The sequence below is a fragment of the Monodon monoceros genome, unplaced genomic scaffold (genome assembly GCF_005190385.1).
Source record: "Monodon monoceros isolate NGI ecotype Baffin Bay Population unplaced genomic scaffold, NGI_Narwhal_1 Super_Scaffold_2, whole genome shotgun sequence".
Classification (NCBI taxonomy): Eukaryota; Metazoa; Chordata; class Mammalia; order Artiodactyla; family Monodontidae; genus Monodon; species Monodon monoceros.
Genome location: NW_021703776.1, coordinates 295,567 through 311,427, shown reverse-complemented (window position 1 = coordinate 311,427; position 15,861 = coordinate 295,567). Strand labels below are relative to the sequence as shown.

The 15,861-nt window shown below is 42.8% G+C and overlaps 1 protein-coding gene across 1 annotated transcript in view; it reads right to left on the bottom strand.

Annotated features, from left to right (window-relative positions):
* The window catches only part of ABCA13 (ATP binding cassette subfamily A member 13), a 262,933-nt gene that overhangs the window by 246,896 nt on the left and 176 nt on the right, over positions 1–15,861 (bottom strand). The window contains 3 exon segments of the mRNA XM_029233962.1: positions 14,927–15,106; positions 15,336–15,436; positions 15,679–15,730. Coding sequence (XP_029089795.1) covers positions 14,927–15,106; positions 15,336–15,436; positions 15,679–15,730 — 333 coding nt within the window.

The window sequence follows — 15,861 nt, the reverse complement described above, 5'->3', positions numbered from 1 at the left end:
GTAGAGTGGATCACTTCCACTGCAGGGCCCTCTGTAGACAACAGGGATTGGACTTGAGGCTCCAAAACGTTAAAAATTAAAAGCAACTGTTGACAGTAAGATACTTCAGAAATTCCCCTAAGAAACCCTGTTGTCTCATATAAAAATGCAAATGCTGGGGCTTCCCTGGTGGCGCAGTGGTTGAGTGTCTGCCTGCCAATGCAGGGGACACAGGTTCAAGCCCTGATCTGGGAGGATCCCACATGCTGCAGAGCAACTGGGCCCGTGAGCCACAACTACTGAGCCTGCGCGTCTGGAGCCTGTGCTCCGCAACGAGAGGCCGTAACAGTGAGAGGCCCACGCACCGTGATGAAGAGTGGCCCCCACTCGCCACAACTGGAGAAAGCCCTCACACAGAAACGAAGACCCAAACACAGCCAAAAATTAATTAATTAAAAAAAAAACTCAAACACCCACATACATATATTCAACACCTGAAATCCGTTCCAATATCAGGCAAGATTGAGATTAGCTGCTTAATAACGAGTTCCCTATCTCCTTCTCCCGTTTCCTTCATAAGAAAAAAAGAAAAAGAAAAAAATGCAAATGCTTCACTGATGTTTTGGAAATTAAATTGCTTTATGATATCTAAAATGTGTTTTGAGATTTGTGTAAGGAAAGACAGCAAAGACCCTCTCCTCTGAATGCTCAAGAATTTATAAATATATTGGTAAAATGAAGAGTAAATCTAGAGAAGTAAAGCTGAATCTTTGTCCTGGAAGACATTTAGATAGACATGAGTCAAAATTTTATCAATGTCTTGTTTTTGAGGTTCAGAAAGGGCTGAGAAAAGATCGGATGTATTCCTCATAGCATAGACTGTGCCTACAGCTTCTGTGATTTGTTGCTGCCTCAGAAATCCTAATTCATAGAGATTATTTATTATCACTTCACTTAAATGAACAAAATCCATTTTCCTGGCTGGCGACTGAGGCCAATCTGAATGGAACAACTGGGAAAATTTAAAGCTTTTACTATGAATCCTCTCATTTTATGGATCAGAAAAATTTACAAGTGTAGACAAGATTCCCAGTTTAGCTCTTTCTCCTTTTGAAGCGCCATGCATCCACAATGCCAGGATCTTGGGATTCATTCCAAAAAGTATTAGTTCCATAAATCTCAAGATATTTCTTGATTCCTTCCTTATCCAGAGACTTTCAAGAGCTTGTACCTTTTCAATCATTTCTTTGCCGAATTCCAGAAGTTTCTGAGTATCAATACCAGGTGTGTCTCTCTCTAAACTCTCTAAATGATTTATCCACAAATGACTTATATTTAGAATCGTCTCAGGGAGAGATGAGAGGTTATGGAATTTGGGAATACTGGATGAGCCGAAAGGATTGGGCAATAATAATTTCTCCAAAAATCCCGTAAGAGATAAAAAGAAGTTCATTTGCTCATCCTCAAGGGTCTACAACTTCTTTTCCATCATTAGAAGTGCCTTTGTGAAATGTAAGACCCTACAGTATTAACAGAACTGATGCAGTATCAGAAAAAATAAATAAATTCAAGACAAATTCAACTTATCAAATTTTTAGATAATACTCAGATTTGTTTATAGTAAAACATAAATGAAATATTTACTAGGCACTATATTTTCCCAGCAGGGATTCATGTGAACATTTGAAAATCTTTTAGAAATCTACAATGCAGTTGCATACATTTAGCTTAAAATCTGCTTCTTGCACCAAAAACAATGCATTTTAAGTTACTTTACTCAGTGAGTTCATATGCATGAGCATTAAAGATAAGTTTGCTGTTTATGCCAGAGGCATCTTAGGATTCAATTCCTTATTACATCTCAGAATGTCTTGGTGAAAGAGGTTGTCCAAATTGCAAGATGGTTTGAAACTGCCCCTGTATGATCTAAGGACAAGTGTTAGGATTTCTCATTCTAGAAAGCAACTGCAGTGATCTTTAAACAATGCTGTACTTCCCGCTATCAGAAACTTATCATTTCAGATGGCGTACTTCCTCTCCCGGGGGTTATTTTTTTAAATACAAAGCGTTCTCAAAGGAGCAGCTCGACAATTAAGACAAACCCACACTTATAATAGGAGCCCTCACTTGAAGAACTGACTGACTCAGGAGCTACAAGTCCACTTCTGAAATCCTTGGGGCCCTGTGTGTTTCAGACTTTAGAAAGGGAGCCTGTGCAAGTATCACACATGCATTCATGGCCCCTCCACCAGGGGCACCGGGGCAACCCTGTATCAACTCACTGACACTTCTGCAGGGACACCTCCGAACAGGTTCAGTGGGAGGGGCAACAGACCCCTTAACACTTACATCTGCAGAATGAGTTGCGATGCCGATCTTGAGAAAAGCTTCCATTTTCAGACTTCTGCAGATTTCAGAATTGTGGATACAGGATTTTGACCTGTATTGTCTCTTAATGCCCTAAAGGGTGAATTACTTTCTAAACCTCCTTAACTCTGTAATTCTGTTGTGTAACACAGTCTGGCACAGAATACACAGAGGATGGGTCAAGTGCAAGGAATTGTTTTCCTCTCTCATAACTGAGATCTGAAAGCAGGAAAAATACAGGCTTAATTTACTTTATTGTCATTTGTAGAACAGACAGCGGCTAATCTGAACCATGGAACATCGAAAACATTTCCTGGGAAAAAATTCGATCAGGAAAGAGAAAGCTACACTCTGAAGACTTCAATATGAACCTTACTCAAATCCAGCCCTGCGTAGAAATACACGCACAACTACTATGTGAGTAATCGTGTATTGGTAGAGCAGAATGCAAATGATCTTGTTTTTCATTAGGATCTGAGAGGTCATGGGGTAGTAATAGTAGGATGAGTAAGGGCCGAAGCAGAACTAGTACTACTGGTAGTGATATTGCCACACACGTTTATATCACTTTACAATTTTTAAAGCACGTTCACCACTATACTCTTAGTTCATGCCTGTAACAGCCCTTTGAGGTACACATCATCATTTCTATTCCATGTGAAAAGAAACATTTCAGGATTTTTTTTAATTAGCAAATTCAAACTGCTATTGTATGGCAGGAACTGGAATATGGGCCGGGTTTTCTCATTTCAAGCTCAGCTTTCTTAATATGAACTCTGTACTTATTGTCCATTCTTATTCACTCATTCATTAAGTCAACATCTAGTTACCTAGCCCCTATCATGAAAGATACTGTGCCAGCTGCTATGAGTCTACAAATATAAAATTAAACATGTCCTTGGAGCATATACAGACTAGTTTCATTGCCATCTTTCTGTGCTATTAAATAGCTGTGAATTTCGGGAAAGTGAGGTATTATAAATCCAACACGATCAAAGGACTGATTCTCCAGAGAGTCCATCACCTTCTCTTCTTCCTGTACCCATTAATAGCTGAGCTTAAAGTCTCCCCAGGAGTGACGAATCCCGGGTCTAGACAGATGCTGTGGGGTGCTGCTTAAACTTTGGCTTGCACCAAAACCACCTGTAGAATTTTTCGTATCTACAGAAACCTGGGTACTACACACAAGCAAGATTTAGCATGTCTGGGGCGAAGTTCAAGCATTTGTATTTTTAGCAAATTTCATAGATAAATTTGATCCATTCCCAAGTTTGAGAACTACTGCTCTAAGGCAAAGCTTCTGTCCCATCACATCCCAACACACCCCACAGACAATAAAGTATGCTCTTAAACTATACACAATATCCATAATTATACATAAAAATGTCCATTTCAACACATGTGCTGAAATAGCCAAGCGGTATATAATCTGGCAGATTTAGCTCCAAAGATCAATTCTCTCTCAAAAGTCTCCAGAACGACCAGGCTCTTAAATCATCGATCCCGAGTCTAAACTCTGAGCAACTAGATAAGACTATTTTTCAAAGAAGGATTTTATTTTGGGAGTATTTTATAATAAATTATGCTCTCAAGGGGAAATCTTATTACCGTAATCTGTTTCCTTTCAAAATCCATGGAAACATGAGTCATACATTCTATGACACAAATATTTATTGAGAACCAAACACATATGAAGTGCTTTATTGAGAGCTAAATCAGGATCTCACATTTTAAAGCAAGTGCCTCCCATAATTAGGTTTTGTTTATCTTCAGATAATAGTTAAGTGAAGACCTAGAAGTTGAATTCTGAAAACTCACCTAGATATGAAAGCTATTGGAGTCTTGATCAAGTTATTCAAAAATGCAAAATAATTATCACCAATGATTTTCCAATCCATGATTTCTTCATAACAAGGAGATTCCTCAGAGAAAGCTAAATAGGAAGGCATTTCATATATTGATTTCGAGTTGAGTATAAAAGTCAAGTCTAGTAAAGTGAGAAATGCTACAGTGTTTCAGTTAACATGGTTGAAAGTATAACAAGAGAGGATTAGAAGTCCTTCTGATTTGACTTCCGCTTCTGGCCAAGATGAAGTGCCACTGACCATCAAGGAGTGTAGGACAGAGACCCATGAACAAACAGCAGAAAATGAACAAGGTGAGGCCTTCAACCCCCGTGACTCAGAAGGCAGAGCTGGAGTCTGGTAGGCATCCTGAGTTGAAGGGAGGGGGTTTAGAGTCCGAAAGACAGGAGGGATTCACAGGACAGAGTAGCTGCCCAGGGAGGCATCTGCTATCTGCTGAGGACAAATGCTCCATGCATGAGAAGGGGCTCCCTGAGACCAGGGAAAGAACCACCCAAAATTAAAGATAAGGGGCCAGTGATCACGCAGGGCCAGGAACAAACTTTGTTCCTGTTACCCAGACTAGAGCAATCCATGATTTGTTAGACATTGAGGAGAAGATGCCAAAAAGGTCTTGACTCAGTGACGGGGAATATTTACAACCTCTCTGAGCACTGCTCCAGCCCCGCCTAACAAACCTTAAAAGCAAGACCCTAAAGGATCAAACTATTTCAAGCAATGTTTTCGATAACGTAGGAAAACAATATAGCAATCACAAAACAAGGCTAAATTCGTAACATTTGGCATTCAATCAAAAATTGCCAGGCGTGCACAAAAGCAGGAAAATGTGACCCATAACTAGGAAACAAATTAATCAATCAGAGCTTACCCAGAACTGACAGAATTCAGGTAGAATTACTAGAGAAGAGCGTTAATCACATAAAACAGTTTATACTATTTAGTTTATACTGCATAGTTTTGTTTGTTTGTTTTTGTTATAAATTAATTTATTGATTTATTTCTATTTTTGGCTGCATTGGGTCTTTGTTGCTGCATGTGGGCTTCTCTCTAGTTGTGGAGAGCGGGGGTTACTCTTCGTTGTGGTGCGCAGGCTTCTCATTGCAGTGGCTTCTGTTGTTGCAGAGCACGGGTTCTAGGCATGCAGGCCTCAGTAGTTGTGCCTCGATGGCTCTAGAGTGCTGGTTCAGTAGTTGTGGCTCATGGGCTTAGCTGCTCTGCGGCATGTGGGGTCTTTCTGGACCAGGGCTCAAACCTGTGCCCCCTGCCTTGGCAGGCAGATTCTCAACCACTGCGCCACCAGGGAAGCCCTATACTCTATAGTTTAAATAACCCAATAAAAATGCAAAGCTTGTCAGGTCAGATAAAACAAGAACCAATTATATGTTGCATGTACAAAATGTACTTGAAATAAAAGACATAAATAACTTAAAAGTAAAAAGATGTAAAAGACGACATACCACACTACATTAATCAAAAGGAAGCTTTCAGATGAAGTAGATTCCAGATGATAATATCATTATTATTTCATAATCATAAAAGCATCAATTAATTGAGAAGACATAACAATTCTAAATCTTTACGCACATTATAACAGAGTTTCAAAACACATGACACAGGGACTTCCCTGGTGGTCCCATGGTTAAGAATCTGCCTTCCAGTGAAGGGGACGCAGGTTTGACCCCTGGTCAAGGAACTAAGATCCCACATGCCATGGGGCGAGTAAGCCCGTGCGCCACAACTCTGAAGCCCAGGCGCTGCAACGAAGGATCCTGCATGCTGTGACAAAGGTCCCAACACAGCCAAATAAATAAATATTAAAAAAAAAAAACCACGACACAAAAACTGATGAAATACAGGACAAATAGACAAATCCACAATTATAGCTGGAGATTTCAATACCCCTCTCCAAATAATTGATAGAACAGGAAGATAAATATCAGTAAGGATACAGATTTCTTGATCTAACTGATGTTTGAAGAATGCCCCACCCAACAACAATATCGTACACATTCTTCTCAAAAGCAATGGCACATTTTCCAAGGCGACCATATTCTAGGCTATAAAAAAGTCTCAATAAATTTAATAAGATTAAAGTCATACAAAGAATGTTCATTGACTAATTCAATTAGAAATCAATAACTAAATATAACTGGAAAATCACAAATATTTGGGAACTAAACAGCTCATAGATCAAAAAAGAAATCAAAAGGTAAATTAAAAAGTACTTTAAAATTAGATGAAAATGAAAGTACAATATGCCAATATTTGTGAGATGCCACTAAAAAAAACCAGTACTTAGGGAGAAATTAAGTACCTATATGGGAAATGAATAAGGGTCTCAGAGACTTCAACTTCCAAGTCAACTTCCAAGTTAAGAAACTAGAAATGCAGAGTCAGTTAAACCCACAGTAAGTAGAAGAAAGAAAATAATAAAAGTGGAAATAGGAAAAAGAAAAACATTAGGGGAAAATGAACAAAACCAAAGGCTACTTCTTTGAGATCAATAGCACTGACAAACCTCTCTGCAGAGTGATCACGAAAAAAGAAAGGCACACATCACTGATATCATGTATGAGAGAGGTAAAGATTATACAGATTCTGTAATATTAAGAGAATAACATGGGGGTCAGGGATGCCAACCCTCCATGCAGTAAAAAATCCTCTTATAACGTACGGTCAGCCCTCCAAATCACATCCCCCATACCTGCGGTTCTGCATCTGTAGATTCAACCAACAAGAGATGGCACGAGTACTGTAGTATTTACTACTGAAAAACATCCACACGCAAGCGGACCAGCGCAGGGCAAACCCATGTGGTTCAAGGGTCAGCTGTATTATGAGATACGGATGACACTAAATTAGACAATTCAGATGAAAGAGAAAAATTCCTTGAAAGACACAATCTACCGAAGCTCATTTAAGAAGAAATAGATAATCTGCATAGCCCTATATCCTTTAAATAAATTGAATTTGTAGTTAAAAATCTTCCCAAAAAGAAAACTAAAGGCGCAGATGGCTTCACTAGTGAATTCTACCAAATGTGTGAGGGAGAAACAATACCAATTCAACACAAACTCTTCTAAAAAAACTGAAAAGGAGAAAGTACTCTTCAACTCATGAGGCCAGGATTACCCTGATAACAAAATAAGACAAAGATGTTAAAAGAAAGGAAAACTACAGTCTAATATCCCTCATAGCACAAATGTAAAATGTTAAACAAAATTTTAGCAAGTTGAATCCAGTAACATATGAAAAAGAGATATATCTTACCAACTGGGATTTATCCCAGTTATGCAAGGTTGTCTTAACATTTTATATATATATATATATATATATATATATATATATATATATATATTATATATATATATATATATATATATATATACTTCGCTAGCATTTCAATAGCATAGAAATATTTAAATTTCTACAGTGAAAACTACAAGCTGTTAAGAGGAAATAAAGAACACATAAATAACTGGAGAGATATACTATGTTCATGGGTCAGAAGACTCATTATTACCAGAAAAAAAGTCACTTTCCCTAAATTTATCTATAGATTCAGCTCAGTCCTGGTTAAAGTTCCAGCAGAATTTTGAGACATTGACAAGCAGATTCTAAAATTCATATGAAAATGCAAATGACCTAGAATAGCTAAAAAAATTTTTTTAGAAGAAGAAAGTTGGAAGGCTTACACTACTTGACTTTAGGACTTACCATAAAACTGTAATAATCAAGATCAGATGATACTGGTGTAAAGATCAACAAAGAGATCTCTGGGACAGAGTAAACAGTGAAGAAAATGACCCACATATTTGCACAACTTATTTAACAGAAGTACAAAGGTAATCAGCGGAGAAAGGATTATCTTCACAACAAATTTTTCTGGAGCAATTAGATCTCCATATGCAAAAGATAAAATAATAAAATCTGATATGCACCTACATCATATACAAAAATTAGCTCAGAACGCATCACAGATCTACTTTAAAACCTAAAGCTATTAACCTTCTAGAAGAAAACACAGGTGAAAATCTTTGTGACCTCAAGAGTTAGCAAAGATTTCTCAGCTATATTACCAAAACCATGATCCACTGAAAAAAAAAAAAAGATATATAGACCTTGATCAAAATTAAGTCTTTTGCTCCTGAATGACACTGTAGAGAAAGATGGAAAGACAAGCTTGAGACCAGGAGAAAATATTCGCAAAGCACGTATCTGATAAAGGGCTTCTATCTTGCTTTACAAGGAAATTTTAAACTCAATGATAAAGAAACACACAGCCCAATTTTTAAAGTGGGGGAAAGATTTGAATACACAATTCATGACTAAAGATACACAGACGATATATAAGCACATGAAAAGATATATGTTCAAATCACTACTCATAAATGCAAATGAAATCCATTACGAGATACCACACCTATTAGAATGGCTAAAATTTTCTAAACCGACCATACCAAGTGGAGGAATCAGAACCCTCTGGCAGAAGGGGCTCTGGTTGAAACTGTAAAATGGTACAACTTTGAAAAACAGTTTGTCAGTTTCTTAAAAAGTTACACATGCATGTACCATATAATCTAGCCATTTTACTTCTAGAGAAAAGAAAACATATTTCCATTAAAGATTGTATATGAATGTTCCTCGCAGGTTTATTTGCAATAGCCCAAAACAGGAAACATCCCAAACTGTGAGTCATGTGAATGAGTAAACAATCTGTGATACATCCACGCAACAGAATAGTACTCAGCAATCAAGAGGGGTGAGCATACTGCCTCATGAATGAAGCTGAAACTAATTAATTACACTAAGTAAAAGATGTCATAGAACATACTATGTAATTCCATTTATATAAATTTCTAGAAAAGGAAAAAACTAACTGATGATGACCGAGGGCAAATCAGTGATTACCTGGGGACCGGAGCAGGGGCCGGATTCACAGGAGGGGGGATTACAGGGGAGCAAGAGGACACTTTGGGGACAGGTGGACACGCTCCCTGTCTCAACTGTAATGACAGCTTCACAGATACACACATCAGAATCTAACAGATCGTACACTTTAAACACAGGTGATTTGTTGCATGCATCAATTATATTTCAATAAAGCTGGTTTTTTTAAAGAAAGAAATCCTTCTAATTTAAGACAAGTAATTTAACCTCTCCAGCACTTATTTCAGAGGCAAAATTACATAAAACTTGCAATTTTTTTACTTCGCTGAGTTCCTGCTGCAATAGACTGACTTATGTATATATAATTTTATAAGTGTTTAAGGGGGGAAAAGGTGGTAACAATCTTGAAAATTAGCACAGATGTGTGTGATTAATATCACATATTTTTAAAGCTAATGCTACCAGAAAACCAAGCCACTTGGAATAACTTTTTTAAACAAAAAAAGAAACATAATCCACCACAGTGAATTCCGTGGCCATTCCTTGTGGTGCATTATTATTCTGGAATCATTTCTGTGGGGAGAAAAAGGAACTAGTGTCTATGGAAACTGCCCAAAAGTACTGCACTAGGAATTTCACGTACATTAGCTTACTTAATAAGAACCCTGTATGGTAGGCCATATAATTTCTATGTCACCAAGGAGAAAACTGATTGCAATGGGAGGCCAGTAACCCACTCAGTAAAATCTGCGTCAGAAGCAGGGTCTGCTCCCAGCTCCATCTGCCTGCAAAACTCACTGCAGTCCGTGATTTAAATACTTAGAGCAGAATCCAGTTACTAGAAAACGTAATTCGTGTTTCTGTTACAGATAAATAACAAATTCTTATCCTGTGCAGTTGGTTTTGTTTCCTACGGGAGGAAGGGGCAATACAGAGTGTATAACGGAGAGTTGAATGCTGATCAACAGGTTAGTCATGCGTGTAACCCGGAGCTCCTCACACTTCCACATGCTCATAGACCATCTGGGTGTCGTCCTAAAGTTCACACTCTGACTCCATAGGTCTGAGATGGGGCCAAGGTTCTGTATTTCTAGCAGGCTCCCAGATGGTGCTGTTGCCACTGGTTCAGGGACCACACTTTGAGTAGCAAGGATGTAAGTGAATCAGGTCTGTGTACTCATCCAGCACAGGCAGTAAAGGGCCCAGAGCCCACGAAGTTCCCTCGGTTATTATTCATCCCCCCTAGTGGTAACTACCCATGTCTCCGCGTGATAATCAAAATTGCTTTACACTATACTACTCCCTGCCCAAAATCTTAAAATATAAGTAAGTTCAATATAGAAAGATCTGTGAGTCTAATGTAAAACACAACGTATCAAAATGTGTGGAATATATACGGAGCTTTGCGTACAGAAAAATGTATAGCCCTGAAAGTATATGTTAGAAAAGAAGAAAATCTGAAAATCAAGAATCTAGAAAAAGAACATCAAACTAAGTTTACTAGAAGGAAGGAAATAAAGACTAAAAGGGAAATTAGTGAAATAGAAAATAAATGTACAGTAGAAAACAACAAAGCTCGGTTCTTTGTCAAGAGGAGTCAGTCATATTTCTGCAATGGAGCGTGTTTGGGCAGAGTTAAGCCCCTAGCAAGGATCCGTCCAAAGGGAAGAGGGTGGTCAAGCTCACAGGCTCCACAGTGAGCCTTCCCGGATTTGACACTTAGCAGTTTTGTGACCTACTCCAAGAATACTATCTCCTTGAGCTTCAGTATTCTCATCTGAAAATGAAGTTGTACCCAACTTACAGGTTGCCACAAGGATTGAATAAAGCAGTTCCCTCAAAACACAACAAACGTGTGTGATTATTGGGACTTCTGCACCTGAGCCTCTTGCTCGTGATGAATGTAACTGTTTGTAGCCTGTATTTCTGGAAATGGTAAAACTGGGCAGAAATAAGTGATTAACAAAAGGAGCGCAAGGTGGTAAAGCAGAAAGTTAACATGTAGGATGAGCACCCAACTCAAGAGAACACAGCCAACCCACCGGAGAAGCCAACACAGACCCAGCACTGCTGAACAGGGCGCTGAGCCTGGCAGTGTAACCACAGCAAATGCAGGGACCCCTCTCGTGGGTGGTGAGTCTGATACCAAGAACCAGAGAGAGAGGGTCTCTGGCAGCCCCTAAGACAAGTTTGAGGAGGAATGAAGGAAGGAGTGTTAGGTGGACATGACCACAGAAAAGGAACAGGAAATCCCATCCCCAGGCCCAAACCCCCTAGAGGTCCAAGACACAGGTGTTCCAAGGAGATGCTATGACCCCATGGGACAGAGCCCGTGGAACACATGGGAAACCAGGGCGTGTAATTCCCAGGGCAGATGGAAACACACAACCAGCTCTAGACCCGGAAGAGGCCAACTCAGAGATGCAGGGATCGCCCTGCCAGCATCTTCTCAAAAAAAAGTCTCTTGGGGGACAGGATGATTCCCTGCGAGTCATGCAGTTGCAAGTTATGAGATTCATATTTTAGGGGACTTGGGGTTTTGAGGCTGGTAAGGAGAGAGTGGAGCACACTCCACTTGGGTCTCCCCCGTGGCAGGGCGGACGCGCTAAGGGAGAGGGTCCCACACACAGCACATCTGGACTTTCGGAGGTTGGGCCATGATGAGTCTGTACAGGTAAGTGTTTATCGACCAAACCAGGACAGTTTAGAGAGAGAAAGCAGTGACTGTGCCGGGACCCGCGGCCGTCTAGTTATGGCTGACGGGAGTAAATGCAGAAACCTCACGGCACCATCCCGGTGAGCCACGCTTAGTTCCCCTCACTCACTAGGATCGATCAGCTCTTAGGAAGCCGTGTTGCCACAGTGAACGGGGAAAACACCCTCATTCCTGACTTACCAAGAAGACTGTTCTGGAAACTTTCCTGCTTATTCACATATCGAGCCACCTGGCAAGTCTTCCGTATGAACCCCATGAAGGCTTTCCAGGGGTATGTCTGTTTGAGGAACCGCTGGGCTTTCTCAAGTGTATGAAATACCCTGCAATCAAAAACAAAACTGAATAATGGTTTTCCAGAAGACAATATTACAAACTCATCTAAATACAAATATATACAAACGCCAGGCAGCCCAGTTATATATGGAAATTAGAATCTTTGAAATAGTTTTCTTAATACATATTTGTTTATTTATGAACTTCCCCCACCCTGATTTGCAAAATGAAGGAAAATCATTTATGGGAGCACATAAAATATAAAAATGTAAGAACACATAAAATATCTCCATCAAGAGCGGAGAAACTGGAAAATTAATGTCTACAATATGAAATGAGTTTTGAGCTAAGAAAAATACATTCCTATTTGACATATTTGACTATGAACGTCCTAGCATCCGAGGAGAATGGAAATTCCTCACACATACAATTCACATTTGATAAAATAAAAACAAGGCAAATTTCCTGGAGAAGCAGAGCTCCCTCAAGAACCACTCTTTGGCATCCTGGGTGACGTGATAAACAAGCACCTTGAACTAAATGAGGGCCCTCGATTCCCTAGATTTCCTGTGAGATTTAAGCCAACAGTTAAACTTCGGAGGGACTGTTCACTATTTCACATTTTGTGTATGCTTTCCAACAGTACCAAAGAGGTTAATCTTTTTAAAACAGAAAAAATAGTAAACAACTCTATTTTTTCATAAGAAATAGAATATACTATGTTGATCTGTCTCTCGAGTAGAGAAGGAAGCGGTTGGAGTCCTCTCGGTTTCCAATTGTTCGGAAGTGTTCCATCCAACAGGTACTTATGCCGCAGAGAAAAGTCAGTCCGTAAAGTCGTGGGGAGAGACCCTGGCTCCCGGCAGCCACAGAAGCTGAGTGCAGGGCAGGCTCACTTCCAACAGCCGTGTCCCCAGGTCCTGCCAGCCCGGGGCGTCTTCCCGTGTTGAAACTGGCATATTTGTGGGCCCAGTAATGACCTCTTGCAAATGATGACCCTTAAAAGGCAGAGAGAACATTGCTTGTGTTACATAAAGCAATGAAGCTGTGGGCATCTGTGATGCAGCCTCTACCCGTTCTTACTCAGCTGGGGGTCCCTTTGAACTGTGCCCCGTACGGCTGGGACCACCTGGTCCTGGTCCTGGACTTGAGTCTTTGTTCAGGTGAACAGACCCCACATACAGCCTCAGACAGCCACAAAGCAGAGAGCACCCAGGCATCAAGCCCGTCTGTGTTGGCCTGTCCCCCACCTGACCCCAGTGGGGCAGACGTCCCAGCACCACGACCCTGTAACCGCACCCCATGGCTCATCGAGGCTGGGCTGGGGCCCCTGTTAACCAACACGGTGCAGAAGGAGGGACACAGCCCCTTTCTGAGGAGCGGCTCCCAACCCCTCTCTCGCCTGGGATCCCCGGGCTGCTGGGGGACCACACAGACAGGCCACAAGGATGGAGAGACCCTGGGGCTTGGAGGAGACGGGACCAGCTCCGCACCGCCCCTGCCCCCGGTGCCCTAGTTGCGTACCCAGAGTCCCGCAGCTACGAGGGAGAGGTCTGCTAGAACCAGCAGAACTACCCGCCGAGCTGCGGGGTCATCCCTTGGTGATAAACAACCTAAGGCCCAGCAGAAAGGATACCTACCCTGCACATAATACAGAAACATAACTGCGCCGTGACAGAGGCTTCATAGATACAGAGAAACTCGGGTGGCTTTCTGTCAGGAGAGAGCTTACAAACCAAAAGCACAAAAGCAACCGTGCCAGGGCTTCCCTGGTGGCGCAGTGGTTGAGAGTCCACCTGCCGATGCAGGGGACGCGGGTTCGTGCCCCGGTCCGGGAAGATCCCACATGCCGCGGAGCGGCTGGGCCCGTGAGTCATGGCTGCTGAGCCTGCGCGTCCGGAGCCTGTGCTCCGCAACGGGAGAGGCCACAGCAGTGAGAGGCCCGCGTACCCAGAAAAAAAAAAAAGCAACCGTGCCAGCAGGCGATGGTTTTCCCACCTGCACACGCTTTCCCTCTGCCCGGCGCCCTCCCGAGTTCTCCTTGCTTCAAGTTACCCGCCTCCTTAAGGGCTCATGCTCTCATCTGGGAAGATTCCCAGATGCCGCCCTCTGAGGACCCAAGCTTTTCCACCCTCCTCGGCCAGGGCAGCACGCACCCTTCTGCGCATGAATACGCACAGAGCAAATGTGCTGAGAAAACGCTGACTGGCTTGACACACCACTGCCCTAACTGGCACAGTTTATAGTTCACTAGTTTCATCGTTTCATTGATCTTATTTCATGGTTTATAAGGAAGAAGATAAACATGAAACAGGTAATACTGAAAATGAAATGAACTACGAAAAGGTGAACGTCAATATGTTTAGTGCTCAGTAAGAGAAGTGCAGGCCAGACTGGACATGATCATTTTCACTAACTAATTCTCGACACCCTGCAGCCCTACACTGGGGGGCTGGGTGGCACGTGGGGAGACCACGCCCCCCCCAGGCCTCTGGCCCCTGGAAGCTACAGCTCAGCCCCAAGCCGACTGCCCACCAGACATGCCTCCGCCTGCTGTAGCCTCTGCAGCTAGAAATGGAGCAGGACGGGGAACCTGGACACAGGGAATCAGATGCGACCTGGGGAAACATTCTGGGTGCCCTTGGGGAGGCTCATTTAACACCAAGCAGATTCTGGCCATGTGGGTGGCACACAGCCTCTTAAGGTGGCCTCACAGGAGGGGGCATCCAGGGGCAGCTGTCTCGTAAGACTGAGGCTCCAGTGTGAGCATCTTTGGTGAATCTACCTCAGAAATGAGCCCCCAGTGCCCGGAAGAGACCAGACAGTGGATACTCACCACATCCTCCAGTGACTCAAGCAGCTTATGTAAAGCACTGGCCTCACTGGAGGAGTGGTGACCACAGCCCAGCCCCTCGGGGACCCCCCGGATGCCGGCGGTCCCGGGAGGCAGGGGAGCTTCCGTCTGGGACAAGCGTCCGTTCAGGTACAGACCAGTGGCGTTCTTCTTCAACCGCAGCTAAAAGACAAACGAGAGCCTGAGGGGCCACACGGAGAGGGCTGACATAGCTTTCTGAGAGCCAGAGCCCCGCAAACAGAAACCAGAGCTTTAAAAGAAAGCAAAGTGCTTCAAAAACTGCTCTTTATTACACTAGCACCATTCATAACAAGAGCAAAAGGAAATACTGCCTGAGCGTCTGGAATGTGCTTTCCCAGGTGCTTACTTGTGATCCTTTGCTATGATTTACCTGACTTAACTCCCCAAAAAGCACGTCCTTTTCCAGTTTTGACTGGCCAGGCCCAGCGGGTCCAGAGTCCTTAGAAAACGTCTCCAGGCGAATGAGGATTTCTGTAGGATGGACAGACAGACGGGTTACCATTCACCCCCTGCCAGCTGCTCCACGCCCGACCCCTCCCTCACGTGGCCGTCAATCGAGAGGCTGAATCCTGGCAGCCGGCCGGTCAGCCTCTGGACCTGCTATCAGACACTTCACGTCCCCCCGAGGGAGGGGCCTGACAAAGTCACCCAACGCCGGCCCCTCTTTCTGCAGACACACGAGCCTCGGGCGGCTGCTCCATCAGCCGTCTCACTTCCTCCGTCCACCGTGAGAAGCAGCAGAGTGCAGACGGCCACCGCCCGGGGCTGCAGTCAAGGAAGGGCGTCGGGGCAGACGAGGGGGACCTGCTATCCCCACGGATGCCGAGGGGCAGGGAGTGGGCAGAGGACGGGGTGTGGATGGGACGGCAGAAAAGAGCCTGTCCAGGCCCCAGGCC